This window comes from Diadema setosum, chromosome 5 (genome assembly GCF_964275005.1).
Source record: "Diadema setosum chromosome 5, eeDiaSeto1, whole genome shotgun sequence".
Lineage (NCBI taxonomy): Eukaryota > Metazoa > Echinodermata > Echinoidea > Diadematoida > Diadematidae > Diadema > Diadema setosum.
The window spans coordinates 10,252,405-10,272,197 of NC_092689.1; the positions used below are offsets into that span (position 1 = coordinate 10,252,405).

The window sequence follows — 19,793 nt, forward strand, 5'->3', positions numbered from 1 at the left end:
ACAATGAATACCGTCAAATGTCAAATGTTGCTTAAATTCTATCAAAATCATTTACCTATTCTTGTATGTTTGCTCGTAAGAAACAACCTATAATATATCAATTTACTACTAATATATCAATTTACTAATTTTACAATGACTATTGTTAATATCATACTCGTCATGTGTTCATTATTATCTATATTATCAACGACGCTTTTTATATCATATGGGGATTATCACCTCTCATGCAACAAGATAGTTCATGTTAATGTTTCAAAACAGTGGCCTTCATACCAAGTTACCTTGCGTTACAGAGAAAAAGCCATGATCATTTAAAAGTGAGTACGTCTACCAGTCTTAAACTTTCTCTCTCTCTTACCATGTTTCTTCCTCTAATAATTTTTATTATTCAGGTTCAAGCTCAAAATGAAGTTGGATACGGCCCAGAGAGGTCTGGTGTGATATTAACTAAAATCGGAAGTAAGTAGAGATTCTATATTTGAGTAATGTATAATCTTTGTATTAGCATATTTGTACATGATTATGGATGCACAGTCCAATGCTGTATATTTCAACGATATGTAATTACACAACACCAACATACCAATTATCATCCTGGAACCGAAATTGAAGAACCATATACATGTAGTAGCCTAAACAGTTGGAATCTATTCATCTTATGTAGATCGTCAATGGATATGATTTTACTTCAGGTTTTCCAGACATTGTACTGACAATCCGTGGGGAATGTTCTTCAAAACATTGAGCGTACCTACGTGCATATACACAATGTACTATGCAAACGACTATTTGCACATTAATGGACTTCCTTTGTAGGATTTTTTTTTTTTTTAATGGAATGTGTGTGTTCATGCTGACACAATGGGAGTGCATGCCTTTTCACTTTCAGTCCCTGAAATACCGGAAGTGGTGCCCTCTCATCCTGCCAGCAAGTCCATACGATCGACAGGCTTTGACGTAACCTTTGACCCCAGTATTTTCAGTGATGACAATGGACCAATCACTCACGTCAGTGTGATCGTCGCGGAAGCGGCCGGTAAGTTCTGTGAGTAAACCCCTTCCTTGACCTTCTTCTACTAACTCCGCACCTCTTACTAACATTACCCAATCCCCTCCACCCCACCCAAGAACACCACTTCAACTTCTCTCCACCCCTAAATGTTATGTGTTGTTTGTTTGTTTGTTTGTTTTTTGTTCACTCATTTTTGTAAAAAAAAGAATTTTATATATATATATATATATATATATATATATATATATATATAATGAAAGAGATTTGCAGTAGTCCTCTTTTTGAATTAACCATGAGTTTAAAGTTGCCATTCTATAATCATATTCAATTGAATATAAATGACAATCATCCTGAGGCAACACTGACACCAATGGGAATTAATTTTATTTTGTGACAACTTTTCCTAGAGTTTGATTAAAGGTATGAAAACAAAATTACCATTGATGTTTATATTATTTAACAAAATACCATGTACAATTACCAAGCAAGATGTAGGCAGTGGAATTCAACACTGTAATGCTGGGTTGTGCGTCACATTGCGAATGTGTTTGGAGTTATCACGTCCCTGCTATGATATATGAACAAACTCGTGTGGGTATATCCGTAGATGTGTGTTTGTGTGTGTGTGTGTGTGTGTGTTGTACACATGTAATGTTTCATTGATTGTTAAAAAAGACTGTTACCAGCACAGTTTAGAAGAATGTAGGTGCTTAGTTTCGTCTTTTCGTTTCATTGCGAACTAAATGCTGATTTAACTTCAAATAAAGAACATCATTTAAAAAAGTGTACGTTTGCGCGCGATAACGTATGTATGCATTGTCAGGTTTCCCTGTATCATTTATGTACTTGTGATTTGTATCTTTCGTCTATCAGTCGAACACATGACTTTATTATATGAATTATCATTTTGGTATACAGCTGCATACACGTATGTTAGATCTATGATTATTGTTGTTCTGATGATTGGAATGAATGAAAAAAATGAAAACTCAATAAAGTGAACGGAAAAAGAATAATGAAACAAATGGTTATCAAAGTTCAAGGTTTCTACGCAAAGAAGGAAAAAGCTATGTGCTGTGTTCAGTATGAAGTTTTGGACCTCAAAATGCCAATTTTAATCCGGTATCTGTTTTATTCCAGCTGCCAACGATCCGGAGAGTGGGAACTCCACACATCCCAAGATGACGACTTGGGCGGAGGCTATCTCTGAAGACGTCATCCCGCCATATCAAATTAATGATCCAATTGACATCAGTGAAATGCAATCAGGTGACTGCCAGTGACTGGCTAACAATTCACAATAATATATCTAAATGTGTTGTATAACTTCCATTCATATTCAAATGGCTTTATATAACACCTTTAATAAAGTTTTGCTGGCGGTAATTCAAGAGGTGTAACTATTATGCATGTAAAGTCATAATATTCATTTTCCGTGATGTTTTTCTTTTTCTTAGGTACTAGTCTACATGGTTGAAATTTAAAACGTTTGTCTTCATCAAAGCATCCCACAAAAAAGTAGTTGCCTTTTGCAAATTAGCAATATTTATGTATCGAAGGAATTAAACATACTCAATGAAACAAAATGCCACTCACGTCACTATAAGAGAAGATTATGGTTGATTAAATTTGTCAGAAAAATTTTAGTCTAGTAACATTTTCATCGGTGTTGTATGTCTTGGCCACGCTAGTGTCTCTTTCGAAAGTCAGTAATGAGGTATTAGATGGATGATTATGGGTAATACATAGTGTCAGACGGCCTACTATACGTGAAGGCATTCCCCGGAAGTGAATAGGGGACATTCCATTTAGCGTAGGGTATCGACAGATTTCCGCATTGAGGAAGTCATTGATTACCGGTAAAGGAGACGTTGTGAGGAAGGAGACCATGAAGTGTTTTGATGAAGTCTGCCAACTATAATGATACATCCTCACAAAAGGCTGTGGCTTCATGAGCCGCTTCGTTTCAGACCTATGCCACAAAATGGAGTCACCCCTAAACCACAGATTTTAGGGGAGAAAACATGGATGGCAAGTTTGTAGTCACACATGATTTTCCATATTATGTCGCGGAGCCATGTGGAAGAGCGGTCTTCTTCAGATATCCCGTACTGTCCGACACCCCATAATGTAGGGGCCAACGGGACAGGGGGGTGCGCCCATGTTAATTGTTCAAAGATGGCATTTAGACATCTGTGTGTTCATAAACTTTATGTCTGTATTTTCTATGGATATCATACCATCTATTGTGCATTGCTGCACATACGCGTGTCCGACATCTCGTGGCATACGTCACCACGTCCTCTATGGATTGCAGATGTCACTCATGTTACGTTTTATTCCAAAATGACCTCTTTCATGTCTTGCACCGACTACACAACAAAGTCACGTGATAACATTTCTAAAATACATCAGACGAGTAACAAAATCTAATTGAAACCGTCGTCACGGTCACTGTACGAACATTATCCCAAGTTTTGAGTATGTGTGTTGTAGTTGTATTTTTACTTTACATAGCATTTCGATAGATTTGCTTCTTCTTTTTTCTTCTTTTTTTTTTTGAGGAGGAAGGGTGAAGAAATGTTCGAAAGGTGGATAAAACGTTGACAATATGATGATGTGTGTAGAAACTGAGATGAAGAAAGGAAAAATTATTCATTAATAAGACTCATTTGCGTTGTGTATTTCAGGACGTCGCAGACGTAGGAGCGTGGCGACCACTTTGTCCATTGCGATAGGATCGGAGCGGTGCTCGAAGAACGAGAAGGATGTTTACTGTAACGGGCCGCTAGCTCATGGTCGCTCTTACGTGTAAGTCTCACTCATTCCTTCATTCATTCATTCATTCATTCATTCATTCATTCATTCATTCGTGCATTCACTCAGCCATTCATTCATTCGTGCATTCACTCAGCCATTCATTCATGTATTCGTCCATTCGTTCATTCGTTCATTCGTCCATTCATTCATCCCTTCATTTATATCCATTCATTCTTTTATCCATTCATTCATTCATTTTATCTTTCTTTCATTCATTCATTCATCTATTCATTCTTTCATTCATCTATTCATCCATCCATTTAGTCAGCCAGTCAGTCTTCTCTTCTTCTATTCATACATGCATACTTCTATTCATTCAATCAATTTTTCATGCAGACATAGGCCTATACAAAATTCAGCACAATGCATGGATTGTTACAGATAAAAGTGTTTGTTTTTTTTTCGAAGAATAATGTCTAACAAAACAAGTGTATGGTTTTTATAATAAAAGGGCATTAAATCATTTTTTGAACATTTTTGTTTACTGCACTAAGTGCACTTTTCACGAAGTAGCAGAGGAATTTGTGGACAGGAAAGGTTGGATTTAGTTCCTTTTAAGTAATTGTTACGGCTGATGTAATTAGAGAGTATTCCTCCTATACTTATATACTCAAACGATCAAGCACTGATGTAGAGAACCCCCCCCCCCAAAAAAAAACAACAACAACAACAACAACAACAACAACAACAACAACTCCAAACGAACAAACAAACAAAAAACAAAACCAGAACAACAACAACTCGAAAGCTATTCCAACTCTGTAACTGACTCTACTTTAATCATCACTGGGGCCTTCATATTTTTGCATTCAGCTGATGAGTTGCATTCCGTACATTATAGCATTAAGGAGCTTTGCAGAATGTTGGCAAGTTTTTTTTACTAGATGCCGCATATTTTAGGTCAAAATGGTGAGATAAGTTTTGAGTCGTTTGTGACAAGAATTTCGTTTGATGATCATACCCCTACTGAATTTTACTGAATTTGTTGATAAACATAATGAACCTAAATTTGATTTGAATTGAATTGAATTCCATCAGATACCGTTTTCGCGGGATGTCACCCGGTGGCTACGCCGATACGCCGTTCTCCCTACCCGTGCCGTTACGTAAGTACTGTAAAGATCGAATTTAGGCACATGATTTCCCTTTGAATTTCGTTTCCTCTTACGTATTGCTTTTGTGTGCCCGACTGAGCCGTATTGCGGTATATAACTCCAGTGAGTCTAGTTAATTCTTAACTCTTCATTTCTTCGAAAGATTCTGATTTCGTAGAAGACGATCCTCCATTCGCTACAAATTGTATCGTTTTGTGTTCATTAGGTAGTGAAAGCCAGTGGCTTAGGGAATTTTTATATCCGTTGCAATATTTCACAGGTATATGAAAAGTTGACTAATACGATATATTCTATGATAAAACACTGCAAAACTCTGAAGGAAAGTTCTGAAGGCACATATTTTCCCGTAAACTAATGATAATATCTTTGTTCGTTTAATTTGAGAATATCCACTAATCTGATCCAGTGACTACTACTGAAATGAGGCTATAATGATTATGATCTGTACTTGATTGTGTTTGTTTAATGTGTACTGGAAAACAGTGAGTTGACTCTTTTCAATTTTGCTCGAGCAGCCACGAGCCCCCATACCGTCATCATCGGAATCAGCACGGCACTCTTCTCTCTCCTCGTCGTGGTCATCATCCTCTCCATCATCGTCATCGTCCGCAAGTTCAGGTCAGAAGATGACAACGTCTTATTGCATCCTCGTGTAGTCTATAGTGGGTCTAACAAAGTGACTGGCCGACGTATCGGAAGGTACCGTAGCCCCTGATTTCTCACGCAGCAACACTATAGAGCGTCTGTGGCGAAGACTAGTGAACGAGGGGTCGTTAGTTATCCAGCAAAGCCAAACAGGGAACGGTACAAATCGAAATCGCCTCGACAAATTCACCAATATAATGATATTTGGTGCCTGCGCAGTAACTTGACAATAAATGCGCAGAACGTGGCGTAAATCCAATACCTGTCGATACGATGTCCATAGTGGCAGGGGAGCTTGCAACCCTCACCGGCAAAGCACCATAATGCATGGTGGCACTGAAGAAATACTATATTTCACTGTGATATTTTAATCATACCTTTGGAATCATGTTCAGACAGATGCACTTCACAAGAGATATCCATAATGTTATTTGCATTATGAACAAGCTGATGAGGGAAAATTTTGCATGGATTAGAAGATTTAAAAAAAAAAAAAAAAACAAAAAACATGCGAATCTTTCATAAAATGCCGTGCAACAGCCAAGCAGTGTTTGGTAGAACCACAATAGTGTGTGCCAAATAGGGCGGGTGTCTGTTATGATTGTATAGCTTTCATACGCAAGCCTTCTTAATCAAACTTCACTCGCACATCACATTTTAGTACATGTAAAGCGCTTGACACAAAATCATGCACCTTTAATTCAGCAGCTGTTATACACAAAATGCAATACATATATTTAAGAATTGTCTGTAAAAAAAAAAAAAAAACTTAATTCATGTATATACTGATTAATTTATAAGTTTATATAGATTTGTTTAATATTCTGTTCATTCATCCATCCATTTATCATCCATTTATTTATCGTCATTAAGGGCATCTTCCTCTCATTATAACAGGGGAGCAGGTTATAATGCACTAACTGGTTTGATATTTAAGGACTTTTTTGTCTTTATCCAGAGGACATAGTAATAAACTATTCAACTCGTCTGCTCTCTTCCATGTCAATTCTTGCCATCCAATTACATCCATTAGTATATACCACGTGGAGCAAGCCTTCATATATCAAGCTCTTTTGTTTTTTTATCGAATTTTATGCATGAAATTTTAATAAATTAGTTAAGCAGTCAATATTGATTTTGTTTCCACTGTGCCCGCGGTGCTTTTGAAATTGGGGCTGCAAACTTCAACCAAAATTATTTCCGTCTTCGTTGGAATATTTTTCTTCTCGTTTTATCGTTTTGACTTTCCCTGAAGTCACATTGAGCTGTAAACTTTTTTAATACGCGAGAATAAAAAAGAAAGAAAGAAAGAAAAGAAATGTAAAAGAATTGACCTTTTGTTGACTAGTCTTATGTTCAAGACGCCTTTCTTCTTGTTGTAGCATGGGGAATTAGCAAAGTAGTTAGAGTTGCTGTTACAGACTAGCTAAATAGTTTCATCGTGACATGTGATCAAACGATAATATTTGCAGTACTGAAATAATTGTCTCTCTCGCAGTTGAGGAAAGGATGAGGTGTTTCTATTTTTATACAAAAGGGAAGCTTGTAAAGAATGTTCTTGATGAGTAATGGGATGCGTATTTGCAGTTGGAAAAAACAAAGGAGTTTCTATTTGTTTACTTGACTGGATGCTTGTGTTAATAAACCAAGTTGAACAAACGAAACCATGTGTTCACTTTGCCTCTCTAAACATTTGGCTGTGTATTTACGGAAAGATGTGATGAAAATAACCGTAAGTCATCTTCAAAACCAAATCACAAATCCTCGTAATGAATGTAACTAGTGTCCTACTATTCTATGGACTATGGCACTGAAGTATATAACATAATTGTGATATATGTTTACTAGCCACTATATACTACGCAACAGCTATGTAACTGACCTTTATCATTCCATGAACTGATCATGTCAAATTGCACCCAGGATTCTAACCCTCTGAAATTCACGTTCTTTTATATTTCTTTTCGTTCAACCATAACGTCTGTCAACGGTTCTACTTTCAATGTTTAATTTTTTTTTGACAAATTTAACGAAGTATTTTTTTTTTCATCTACAGCAACTTTTTGTTTTGTTCAACTGCGATCATATTGGGTTTTACTTATCTATATGTCACCGTTTTCCATGCTCGCAGACGAAAGGTCATAACACTCGTCACTAACTCACTCTTCGTTTGTACACATTTCTTTCAGTCATTTTGTCTTCGTCTTGTTATCATTAATCCTCACACCAGCGCTTTTGTTTTAAGAAACTTTTAGACAATCGCAACACTTTAAATTTTCAGGAACCTTTTCCCCATAAGTTTCCATGGAACAAAAAGATCCTATCAAGTGGTCGAATCTATTCCTTGTTGATTATATAATCTCGGCGTATTTTTAGTTACATGACATTCAAAACATAAAACAATTTCATTTTCCCCGTATGTGTTCAATTTTAGACTCAGTGACACAGTGCATGTTATCTCATCAGATGGTTCATGAATGTTTTGTTAAGTTGCCATGGCTTGCTATTTCACAAAACTCATCCGAGTTATTTTAAGTTTTACATTATTTTGGATTGCTCCACACAGACTACATAAATGTCTACGAGTGGTGCTACAGTGCAAACACAGGTAATGGACTGTAGAAAAAAAAAAGGAAAAGTAGCATGTTTTTGAGAGCTAGTTCATAATTATAGTATCAGACTTAACGTGTGTCGTGCCAATTGTTTTCGTTTTGTAGTGCCGTTTGTCAGGTGGAAAACATTTCTTTCTTTTGCATTTTTAAAAATCAATATTGAATGTATAGATCTGGGTTTGGTGTTCAGATCTGACGAAGTCACTGTATTTAGGTCCCATTCTTTGAAGTGTTTTAGAATATATATAGACCACTTTAAAGTCTTGCATCAGTCTTGTCAATTCACATAGAGCAACTTGAACTTAGACTCTCACCCCTGCTGAAATTTATCTGCATCAGTCCGCATATACCTAGTACCTTAGAAGTCTATGTTACTATGATTTTTGTGCCTGATTTTTTTCAGATGTCTTCGTTTATTTCATACCGATATTCTCAAGAGCATAATCTATATGAACGCTATGCCTCCTATTCGACCTTCCCTTGGCTTTGCTTTTAAAGTGCACACTTCATTTGCTTCCTTGCTACTAATAGACACATTCCTCCAGCTTATTTCTAATTCGTGGTGCCTTGCAGAACCATTTTCGTGTCATGTTTCCCGCTATCATAGCCAGAACCAAAATAATAGTTCTGTTCCAAAACGCATTCATGTTTGTTGTGCTGTGCAAATGTGTATTTGGTCGATTGTCATATTGCAGTGATCCGTATGTGATTGTTGTAAAAGATCGTCTCGTTTTGCTTTATTGTTTGCATAAAAGTGGAGCTGCTGTTTTTGTGGTGGTAGCCATCTAAGTATCTAAATATTCCGTGCATTTTTATTCGCTTATCTTAGAAAAAAACAATCAAATGACACGCCCAAAACATAAAGCTCTATGTGCATTGCTTTAATGTCGTTTTGTACGTAGGATTATTGAGATTATTTTGTATACCCATACTCAATATTTTACTTGCATACACGTGACCTTTATTACCCTTTCATAATGAGATTGTATGCATATTATTGCTTGTTTGTTTATTTGTTTGCTTTAAGGGGCTAGTTATTTTCTTGACTGTTTTCTACGTGTAAATGTGGGTCTTCATGTATGCTTCGAGACACCTTGAGCTCCTTGATTGTAGATAACAGATAAAATTAAGAATCAATATTGTATGCAGACTCCGATGAAATAGACAAGGCAGTTGAAAATCATGGAATAGCTGTCATAAAGTTAAAGGGCAGGAGGGGAAGCCTGTAATCGTGTGCTTATGTACCTCATATTTCCAAAGAATCCCGGTATTACCACGGAACGAGGATAGGATCAGTGCGTCATGAAATCAATAAATGATTACAAAAGATCGAAGTTTCAAATTTCGTAGTATTTCAGCTAAATTGATGATATTTGATATAATATTAAATTATTTTTTTTTAAAGAGATAATTATACAAGGTGCAATTCATGGGCGATTTAATTTCTTCTCTTTCAAGACCGGGGGTGCATGGTTCGATTTAAACTGGCAATTCCTAATCTAGAGCGATTGTCACCATCAGATGGAATTTATGTGTGTATGTATGTGTATGTGTGTGTGTGGGGGGGGGGGGGGGGGAGAGATGCCAGATCGAGCAAACTGTTGATGGCGGTGGATATTATCAAAGGATTGTGGGGTAGAATTTGTTGTCGAAAATAAAGCAATGCTTCAGATAATGTAGTGTTTGAATTGTTTGTTTTGTTGTTTGTGATGATGAATGATGAATGTTGGTAATGAATGATGTTGGCTATGATGTTCCTGGTGTTAATGATGTCGACAATGTTGATAAAGGATAGTAGAGAAATGAAGAGAAAATGGGCACGGCATCGACAAATATATTACCATTACTGCTTACCGCAGAAGTCTTAAACTCTAAGAACTTAACTAATATTAAGCACTAAATTCAAAATAACATTTAGACAAGGACCACTGAAAGAGACCCTTCAAATAATTCATCTCGACAAGGGGTGTTATTTAGTTGAAAAGGAAATGCTTTTAATAGAGGATCATGTTGTAGACAAACGATAAAACAGCTTCAAGCAATGGAGGCATTAAGTATACGCATCAAAATGACGTAGCTTTCCTGTTAATGAAAGGTTCAGCTTCATTAGGCGTACCAAGAGAAAAGAGATAGGAGAAAGGGTATCGCACTATCTGACCATCGAACACCTAGATTCATAACTATACCATACTCCCCTAAAGACAGTGGGAATTCGATAAAAAAAAAATACTAGAAAAGGACTTAGGCTTCGCAATAAATGTTCGAAATTTGTTACAAACAAATACTTTTTTATAAGATTCATGCGCCCCCTTAACTGCAGCTTCCACTTGTTTTGTTTGTTTGTTTGTTTAGGTTGGATAAAAGAAAAAAAAAATCTTTTTGCTTTTTTCCATCCTATTGTTACGATGTCAGTAATACTAGACTTACCAAGTTCCATTTTCTCTGGTGCAGACTCGACGGCAGAGGGCGATATCACGCAGCCAACTTGAAAGATGTCGAGCTGACGAGAGTAGCCAATAATCATCATCAGTCCACAGTGGTCAGCAAACAGAAATACTCGAGGTACGAGCCGGACACTCGTTGGTCAGCGCTGGATGTTAAAGGGGGGAAGATATCCCAAAATATGTAGATTGATTGAATGCATCAATACCAATAGATCACTTCAGTGAAGTTTGTTGAAAATCTGACATTCCGTTCAAAAGTTATCAATTTTTAAAGTTTTGGTTAACTCCATGTACCGTCATTGGTGGATAAATAATACTACAACATTGTCACAAAATAAAGATATCGATATAAAGAGAATTCAGCATATTTTCATTTTGCTGGCCTAATGAAAGAGCGCTCACTTCTTTCAGAATGTAGGGGGAATATTACCCAATATAACATAATTAAATTGTCTGCAACAACTGGAAAGAATGTGTACATTTCATGAAAATGTGGGTATTATTTTGTGGAATTCTACATCTTCTTTTATATCGTTGTCCGATATACTGTGATATCACTAACTGTAGTCGCCTTATAGTTTCTTTCTAAATTGTTTGTTGTTTGATACATAGATTGTGTAATGTGTCTGTACACTGGTTATTACACTTGTCTGTCCATGTACTTGCAAATTCTATATTGATCCAACCGTGGCTCTCCATTGTTCATGTGCATAACTGAAATACTGTGTTTACTTTAAAAATGTTTTTCTTTGTTCTTCTTTTGTTTTTGTTTTCATACGTCTATGGACCAGGATTCTAAGGTATCATTATTGATACTTGCTACTAGAAAGCAATCAATGACATTATTACTTCTCTTTGTCTTTTTTAGACCGGTACGACTATCCGATTTCACACGAGACTGGTACTCAATGAACGCAGACAGTAACTACGGCTACTCGCAGGAGTATGAGGTAAATAATTGCAGCACGGACATTTATATACGATATATTGACCGGTCACGAGGCCGTTATATGACAATGTTGCCCTCAGGAGGGCCATATGAAATGATTGATTCCATCCCTTTTCCCCCCGAATTGAGCTTATCTGATATTACAATTGCCGTTTATACTTCACTGTTTCATAAAACATATCCTAATTTTACACTATTAATGCAGGGGCCGCGGAACGTTTTTCAGTGTGTGTGTGTGTGGGGGGGGGGGGGGGCTGCGGGACCGGGGAGGGGGTGTCAAGGTCAAGAACCCCCCCCCCCCCCCCCACCGCTTAGACGGAAAGAATCTAAGGGCGGAATCTTTGGAAATTGAAATTCATGGGTGTTGTGATCTTTTTCTTCCGATTTTTTTGTTTTCGATTTTGTTTTTGACGAACCAACAGTGGGGGGGGGGGGGGGCGGGGGCAGCCCCCCCCCCCCCCCCCCTTCTGCGGCCCCAGTAATGTGTGACACCTGAAATGAATCTTTGATAATTATGCTATAGTCAGGGCTCGACACTAACACTTTTTCTTTGATAGTCCGCACTAGCCACAAAATCGTTACATTTGAAATTTGGGTGGCCTGACATGAAAAGAAACATAGCAGTCCATTTAGAACCTTAGTTGCTCTATCCACACCAAAAAACCTGTTTGGAAATTTGGTGGCATGACATCAATTTTTTAATAGCCCAGGGCCACAGGGTCATAGTGCCACCGCTAATGTCGAGCCCTGCTACATCAATCACAGTATTGGTCTTTGCATTGTTACTGAGGAAACTTGTTGGGCTGATCGCTTTCATTTCATTACGACTCGATTGTCACTTTTTGTGTTTCTCTCAATTGCAGGTTTTTATTTGCCTTGTATATTCACTCAGCTACTTTTGCTTCAACCTTTATCGATTTCAGGCAATTCGTAAAGTTGGCAAGAAACTGACAACCAGTACCGCCGTCTCTGCAGCAAATGTGGGCAAAAATCGTTACACAAACATCCTTCCCTGTGAGTAGAGCAATATTACTGATCATCAACAATGACAGATACAGAACATGACGAGTATATTATGTTATTTAGGGGTAAAGACTCCCGATATTTTGGCAAACATGTATGAATATAATGGCATTAATGTCCTGATGTTTACAGTCATGAAGAGTTGAGGTACTCAGTAACAATCTATCGTGAGCTTCTTTTTGTTTAATTGTCCTCTTTGCTTGCTCATAACCCTTTCGATCGACACAAAGGAGTTTGTTCCATATCATACGTTCAATCATTTGTATTCTCATAATTTTCTTACTGACATGAAATTTTCGCTTTGTGTGGTTCCTTTTAAAGAGAATACTAGCATAATTCTGTACACACCTATAGCAAATGTGTATTTTCCGACCTCACGTAGCATTTGACACATTCCTGTCACAGTGAATCAAGATATGATGTAACATTAGAACGGTCATAGCTCAAAGAACAACAAACAAACAAACAAACAAACAAACAAACAAGCAAAGAAACAAACAAAATGCTTTCTTTAGGCCAAGGCTTGATATTCCAAATCTCATTTTGTTTTAAGTCATAGCATGAGAATGAAAAGGATTTTGCGCACACATCTTCACAACAGAGCGTGACATATATCATGAGAAAGTCATCGTCGATTTAAGATTGCACTATGATAAGACCTATTGATTGACTAACGTAGCATACCTTGCACTACTAGTATTCGATAACTAACCTCTGGAGATGGATTGATTTGAACGAGTTGTTGTCTTCATTTCGACATCAGATGATCGGACGAGAGTCAAATTGAGCTCCGTCGACGACGAGGACGGATCGGACTACATCAACGCCAACTACATCCCGGTAAGAAACAACAAACTTACCCCTAACTCGACTTTATACACAAAATGAATATGATCATGGTCGCACCTGTAACATTAGTATCTGAATAGAATACCGAAGTGATGACGTCACAGTCTTTTGTTATAGCTCAGGCTGGAACCAGGTGCAAGCATTGTTAGCAACAAATAGTGTTCAGATATTCAGGCCTGTTTCTTTATGGCGATGAATGGCTGAAACATCACACTCTGGTATTCTATACCTTGCTCTCCTCTTCCATTTCTTTGTGACTATTATTATGTAACATATTATTTGTCCAGAAACTTCGAATGATTCTGACAAACACAAAAAGTAGAAACTCAAAACACACACACATACACACTCGAGTACTAAGAGATACAGGATATAAGGAGAACTGTTAACAAGTCAATTTCGTTTCTTGCAACCACCGATACAATATTATTCTAGTCAACCAACGCCATTTTAGCCCTTGCTGAATTCCGGACCTAAAAGTGAACGGAAAATTGGGGAAAAAAAAGAAGAAATGATATGTCATGCAAAGCACATAGTTCTGCAGATTTTATCATTCACTGCATTTGGAATTCCCTGGACGTATCATACAGAAAATTCTGCCCTGAATGGTGGATTGATTGAACACTTTCAGCAAGTCACTTACAACTGCAAAAAACCATCTAAATAACATGCAGATAACGCGTACTAAAAGGGCTTGAAAGAGCATGCCACATCCTTTCAACCGTTTTCTGTAGTAACTGTAACCTTTTCAACCTTTCATATTAAAATAGGGATTTACTTCACCGCGGGAATACATCGCATTCCAAGGCCCGCTCCCTGGAACCGCAGACGACACGTGGAGGATGATTTGGGAACAGAACGTCAGTACTGTCGTCATGGTAACGCAACTGGTGGAGAAGGGAAAAGTAAGTCATTCAAAGCAATTCAGTGGCATTCTATTCAAGCACCTTAACGTCAGATTTCTGCACCTATGGGGGGGGGGGGGGGTCTGTGTTTGCCTTATTGCAATTAGAAAATTTCTTCCCCATCTGTGATTTACGAATTAGTAAAATTTTAAATACAAATTGATTATGAGCATGCTTTGATAAGGCAAGGCCCTTCTGCCCTTGGGTTAGCAAATCCCTTGCCGTATACAGAGAAAAGCGTATGTTTACGCTACGCAGTTGTGGACCATGCAATATCTAAATCTTTCCGAAACGCATTAGCATAAACATGCACAAAGTCGGAGAAAAGAAGGTATGTAAATTTGAAATATTGCTAGGGGTGTATCAAAAAGTCCTGTATACATGCAATCGCAATCATCGCAGTGTAGAAAATGGAAACAAACCCGTGAAATTGGGGCGATATTAACTGTGCCGCTTCTATCGAGGAGGTAGCAATAATACACTTGCATGTACCACTCTCTTCTGCCTCAGGTCAAATGTGACCAGTACTGGCCAGATGACCATAAACCAGTCTTATATGGGGACATCCAAGTAACCATGACGCAGACATTCGAGGAAACCAACTGGAACATCCGAGAATTTATTCTTCAGATTGTGAGTTGGACTGTTTCCACTAACAACTTTCGTACTTCGTTTACCAGATCCATGGGATATTATTAAGAGTTTTGGGTCGTGATTTTCTTTTTCTCTATATCTTGATGAACTAATCATAATTTGAGGAGCTCTCAGTTCATATATCTTCCTAGTTGCCACTTATTATTTTGCTTTGATGTCGATAAATTGTATGGACTTCTGGAGTTCATAGGATGAGATTCACCATTATTTGTATCACTGTAGTGAGATATGTATTTGCAGAATGAACAGACGAGATATGCAGGAATAGATATTTAAAGGGGATGGCTAGTAACTGATCAGTGGGAATCAGTGGGAATGCTGGGGGATGATTGTTCCAATCCTTGTGGGAATCATTTAAGAGGACATTATGTATCTATTGTTGTGTGAAAATTATTTGCTTCAGAATGGTCTCATATTCAAGTAATGTGCAGTTTAATGTTTCCAGGTTAGCATGCCTGTACAGTGACGGGGTGATTAAACTGCACATTACTTGAATATGAGACCATTCTGAAGCAAATAATTTTCACAGAACAATAGATATATAATTTACTCTGAAATGAATCCCAAAAGGATTGGAACAATCATACCCCAGCATTCCCACTGATTCCCACTGATCAGTTACTAGCCATCCCCTTTAAAACCTTTGATTGTCTAAATTATTGACGCACATACACTGTACTGACTGTCGACGCTTGAAGTATAACGTGAAAAGATGTATACTTTGTTTCTCAGATACAGCGTGAGTGACGCGTGCAATGCATTCTGCGTTCACACAGCTACTAATGTTCATGTAGCATAATTTTATGTACGCTGAACAATTAATGTAAAACCTACTTAAAGATTGCAATGCTCGTTTCGTAATACCAGCGGGGCTCTTTACGTTTAGACAATATTTGACTTGTGCTCAGATTTTATGAGAATTCACTCAATAAAAGACAATACATGTGTATATCCTTATGTCTACGACTACACCATCCATGGTGTAGCACGATTTACCCAAATTCAAGTTTGAATTTGGCTCTCCAAAGCTTCTCCAAAGACTCCAATACCTGTAAGTCATTTACCGGATAAAAAGATATAAGTGAAAACGTGACATTAAAGATTGATCATGACGGTGGGTTTCTTGTTCGATGTTGTTGCGTAATGTAGCGGGATCAGAGGAGACACGTGCGTCACTGGAACTTCCTGTCGTGGCCGGACCACGGGGTACCAGACTCCAGTCAGGCACTTCTTTCTTTCATCAGGAGGATTCGGAGCACCGCCTCGCCCCCTTCGACCACGCCCATTGCAGTTCATTGCAGGTTGGTTAAAGATTGGTGTGCCATTGAAGTGTAGGTAACTAAACTTTCTTTTTATTGGGGGCAGTTTTTTGGTTTGTTATGCTTTGTTGTTGTTGCTTTTTTTTTTTTTTTTTTACAAGATGGTGTCCGTGGGCCCCATCTGAATGGTTTAGTGCAATGTATTTATCTATCATGTTGTTGTTTTTTATAAGGGCTAGATGTTTTTCATATACATTTATGAACAAGTAACTTCATTCACAATCTTTCAGCAAATCCTGGCTCATTCAGTTCAATGTCATTTCTTATTCAATTCCTTTATTTTTTGACAGCGCATGTGTATGAGTTTCATTGTTATGATTTCAGGGTATCTTGTCAGGAAATTTACTACCATACACAAACTTCACGCATACGTATGCGAACTGATTGCTTAACGAAGCTTACTGACCAGAAAGCTTACCTTTATGCTTACCGAGCATATAGCAGACTCTATAGTGCGTGCACACGGGATTTGTGTGTTAAAATGGAACACAAAGAATGGAACAGAAACAAATTAATTAAATGCATTCTATGCCATTACCAGGTCCGCAGGAGGTAAAATATATATCGACAATAAAAAGACTTTCAATTAGTATCCCGACACTTGAAAATAAAATGAATAGATTTCACAGAATTTTATCAGTGCTATGTCTGAGCACATTGCTAGTTAATCATCGGCGACCGATGTGTTTTCACCGCAAGACCTTTCCCCGTTGCTTTCTATTTTTTGACAGCGCTGGCGTCGGTCGAACCGGTACGTTCATCGTCCTTGACCGCCTCCTCCAACACATCGAGCAGTACGACTACGTGGACATCATGGGTATTGTTTGCGAGATGAGGATGCATCGAAACTTCATGGTCCAAACAGAAGTAAGTTGAACAAATAAGGAGTATTCTGACTGTACCGTATGTCAAAAAATGCAACGGGGCCCTCCCCACGATAACTTTAAAAATAGTAAATCAATCAAAATACAATTTCAGGGTATGAAACTAAGTTATTACCCACATCTTACAGGAAACCCCGTCCGATTTGCTTCAGTGGTAAAAGAGAAATGAGGATCTTTGTAGAGCACGTCAGGAATCCCCTCCTTCCAAGTTCTGGTCAATGTGTTCACACATTATGCAGTTCCAAGAGCATCCAAGTGCTAAACTTGGAAGAAACAGACCCATGACAATCGATATGCTTTACAACGATCCACATTTCTCTGTGACCACTTAACCAAACTTTACTGAACGGATTTTTCTGCAAAATATAGGTATGATGTTTTATGTTTGGACCCTGAAATAGCATTCAGACAGTTTAATCATATTGAAAGTTATAAATGCGGAAATCCGATAGGTTTTTTTTTTTGTCTTTTGTTTTGTTTTGTTTTTTACATACTGTACAGATGTCAGTCATGATTTGGTGTATCAATAATAGCACAATACGGCGCTGCATTATGCTCTAAAGCGCCATCCTCTCACCAAGCCAGGCCCCGGTTTCCTGTCGTTTCGTTAAAGCGTCACTGACTGACCTTTGCAAATGAAATGACTGAGATCTACTCTACTTCCTCTTAAAAAGACATTTGCAAATGCTGCAAACAGCAATGCTAACATGTTTGAGAATTTGATACAGTATCTCTTAGTGACTTCAGTCAGTCTGTCTGTACAAAGGAAAATGTCAGTGTCGTGTGCAGCGCTTGCTACTTTCATTTCAACCGTATATTAAACCAGCGCCACTTTCATGTTTCTCCCTTTCCATTGCTTAGCAACAATACGTGTTCATCCATCGCTGCTTGCTCGACGTATTAGAGGAGAAAGGACTAGCACCGATGCCGCTCATGGGTGGGAGCCTGCCCTGAAGGTCACTGCTTCGAATCTCTGGTAGGCCCCCTTACGGGGAAGCACAGCCCCGGGAGCACATCACTTCACGACAGCACGTCCCCGACTCCGGCTGAGCATGAGCCATCGGACAGAAGCAAACTAGACTTCAAAGATGTCACTTTGGAGATGAAATTATGGACGAAACATTTTGTTTTATACTTCCTTCACGGCACACGACAAGAAGTTTTGATTGTCTCTGCCTGTGTTTAAAATTCGGTGTGATGGATCCGTTCGCTGTACTGTGTCGATGGAATCGTGGAATCACGTGCTAGCCTATCAACTTCGTTACAGATACACGATTTGGGTTTTTTTTTTTTTTTATTCCACCGATTTAAACTTTCTACTAATGACCTCGTGCCGTCATGCACAAGGGGAAATAATGCGTTGACAAAAAAAAAGCAACATTTGATTTGCATTGCTTTTCCTTAAACACACAAAACGTGGTTCAATACAGATGATGTGGTAGGGAGAGTTGTTGTTTTTTCTCAATCAGGAATGGATCTTAGGACAATCTCAAGTTGGTAAAAAATCTGGTATTTTGCTGCATTTTTGCATACTTCTTTTTCAAATTATGACTGTTCATGATGAAATCCAGGATGTCACATGAGGACAATCACATCGTTGTAATATTCCCAACAAAAACTACAGATTGGTGCAAAATGATTATGTCCAACAAAACATGAAAAAAGAATGAATTTCTTTTCAGTCAAAATGTAATTTACAAATTCAGAGTACATAATGGCAATTAAAGAATATTTATGGAAAATATATTTTTAGAGTGGCTATACAAAATATTGTAATATGAGTGTTATCAGAATGATATCATGCTGTCAAAGAAAGAAATGAATTCCAAGTATTTTACCATTGTAAATCTGACCACAGTTTTTTTTTAGATCAGCGCATAAGTCCTCTTTATAAGGAACGATATCCCTCCGAGTAAATGCCAACATCATGAATTGCAATTTTTCATCAATGGCTACCAGGGTTTTCATGGACGTGCTCTATTTTGATTGTTTTGAACTTTTACTTTATCTCTTTATTGATTGGTGCAATATTGATTTCAGCAATTTCAAGTCGTAGTGCTTGTGCTCTGGTATATGCAGTAACTTTGTGGTGTTTATCGATGTTTAGTGTTTCCTAGTGAAGTATTTGGATGTTGACAGTTCGTGTCTTAGTGTAATGTGAAAATGGTTCCACCATTTTTTTTTTGTTTGATTGTGATTTATTTAGAGCTTGTCTAGTGACTATAATACAAGCTTACTTTAGGGCCTTTTGATTGTGGTATAAGTCTTTGATGACTGAATCAGCAGTAGGAACAGCGAACGAACAGAATCACTTCAACTGCCGATATATCGTGCGCAAAATGACGCAGTTTACGGGTGGTTCGCGATTTGACAGTTGGTACAAAACACATCAGTTTACAATGCTTTGAGATAAGACACATGGGGTAAACTACTGCATGGAATAAAATATGTGGGCCTCTAAATTGCCTTCCAGGTCAAAACACCGATAGATCATCACTTTCCCAAATATCATCTGTATTATTTTAATACCACCTTTATACCATGCATCGGCAAGAATTT

The 19,793-nt window shown here is 37.8% G+C and overlaps 1 protein-coding gene across 1 annotated transcript in view; it reads left to right on the forward strand.

Annotated features, from left to right (window-relative positions):
* Positions 1–18,188, forward strand: part of LOC140229072 (phosphatidylinositol phosphatase PTPRQ-like) — a 93,367-nt gene extending 75,179 nt beyond the window's left edge. Inside the window, exons 11-26 of the mRNA XM_072309332.1 lie at positions 396–462; positions 893–1,039; positions 2,156–2,284; positions 3,706–3,826; positions 4,874–4,941; positions 5,466–5,568; positions 8,162–8,203; positions 10,659–10,769; positions 11,520–11,601; positions 12,524–12,614; positions 13,387–13,463; positions 14,243–14,377; positions 14,888–15,010; positions 16,181–16,332; positions 17,082–17,217; positions 18,096–18,188. Coding sequence (XP_072165433.1) covers positions 396–462; positions 893–1,039; positions 2,156–2,284; positions 3,706–3,826; positions 4,874–4,941; positions 5,466–5,568; positions 8,162–8,203; positions 10,659–10,769; positions 11,520–11,601; positions 12,524–12,614; positions 13,387–13,463; positions 14,243–14,377; positions 14,888–15,010; positions 16,181–16,332; positions 17,082–17,217; positions 18,096–18,188 — 1,677 coding nt within the window. The remainder of the gene's footprint in view (positions 1–395; positions 463–892; positions 1,040–2,155; positions 2,285–3,705; positions 3,827–4,873; positions 4,942–5,465; positions 5,569–8,161; positions 8,204–10,658; positions 10,770–11,519; positions 11,602–12,523; positions 12,615–13,386; positions 13,464–14,242; positions 14,378–14,887; positions 15,011–16,180; positions 16,333–17,081; positions 17,218–18,095) is intronic.
* Positions 18,189–19,793: the final 1,605 nt, after the last annotated feature.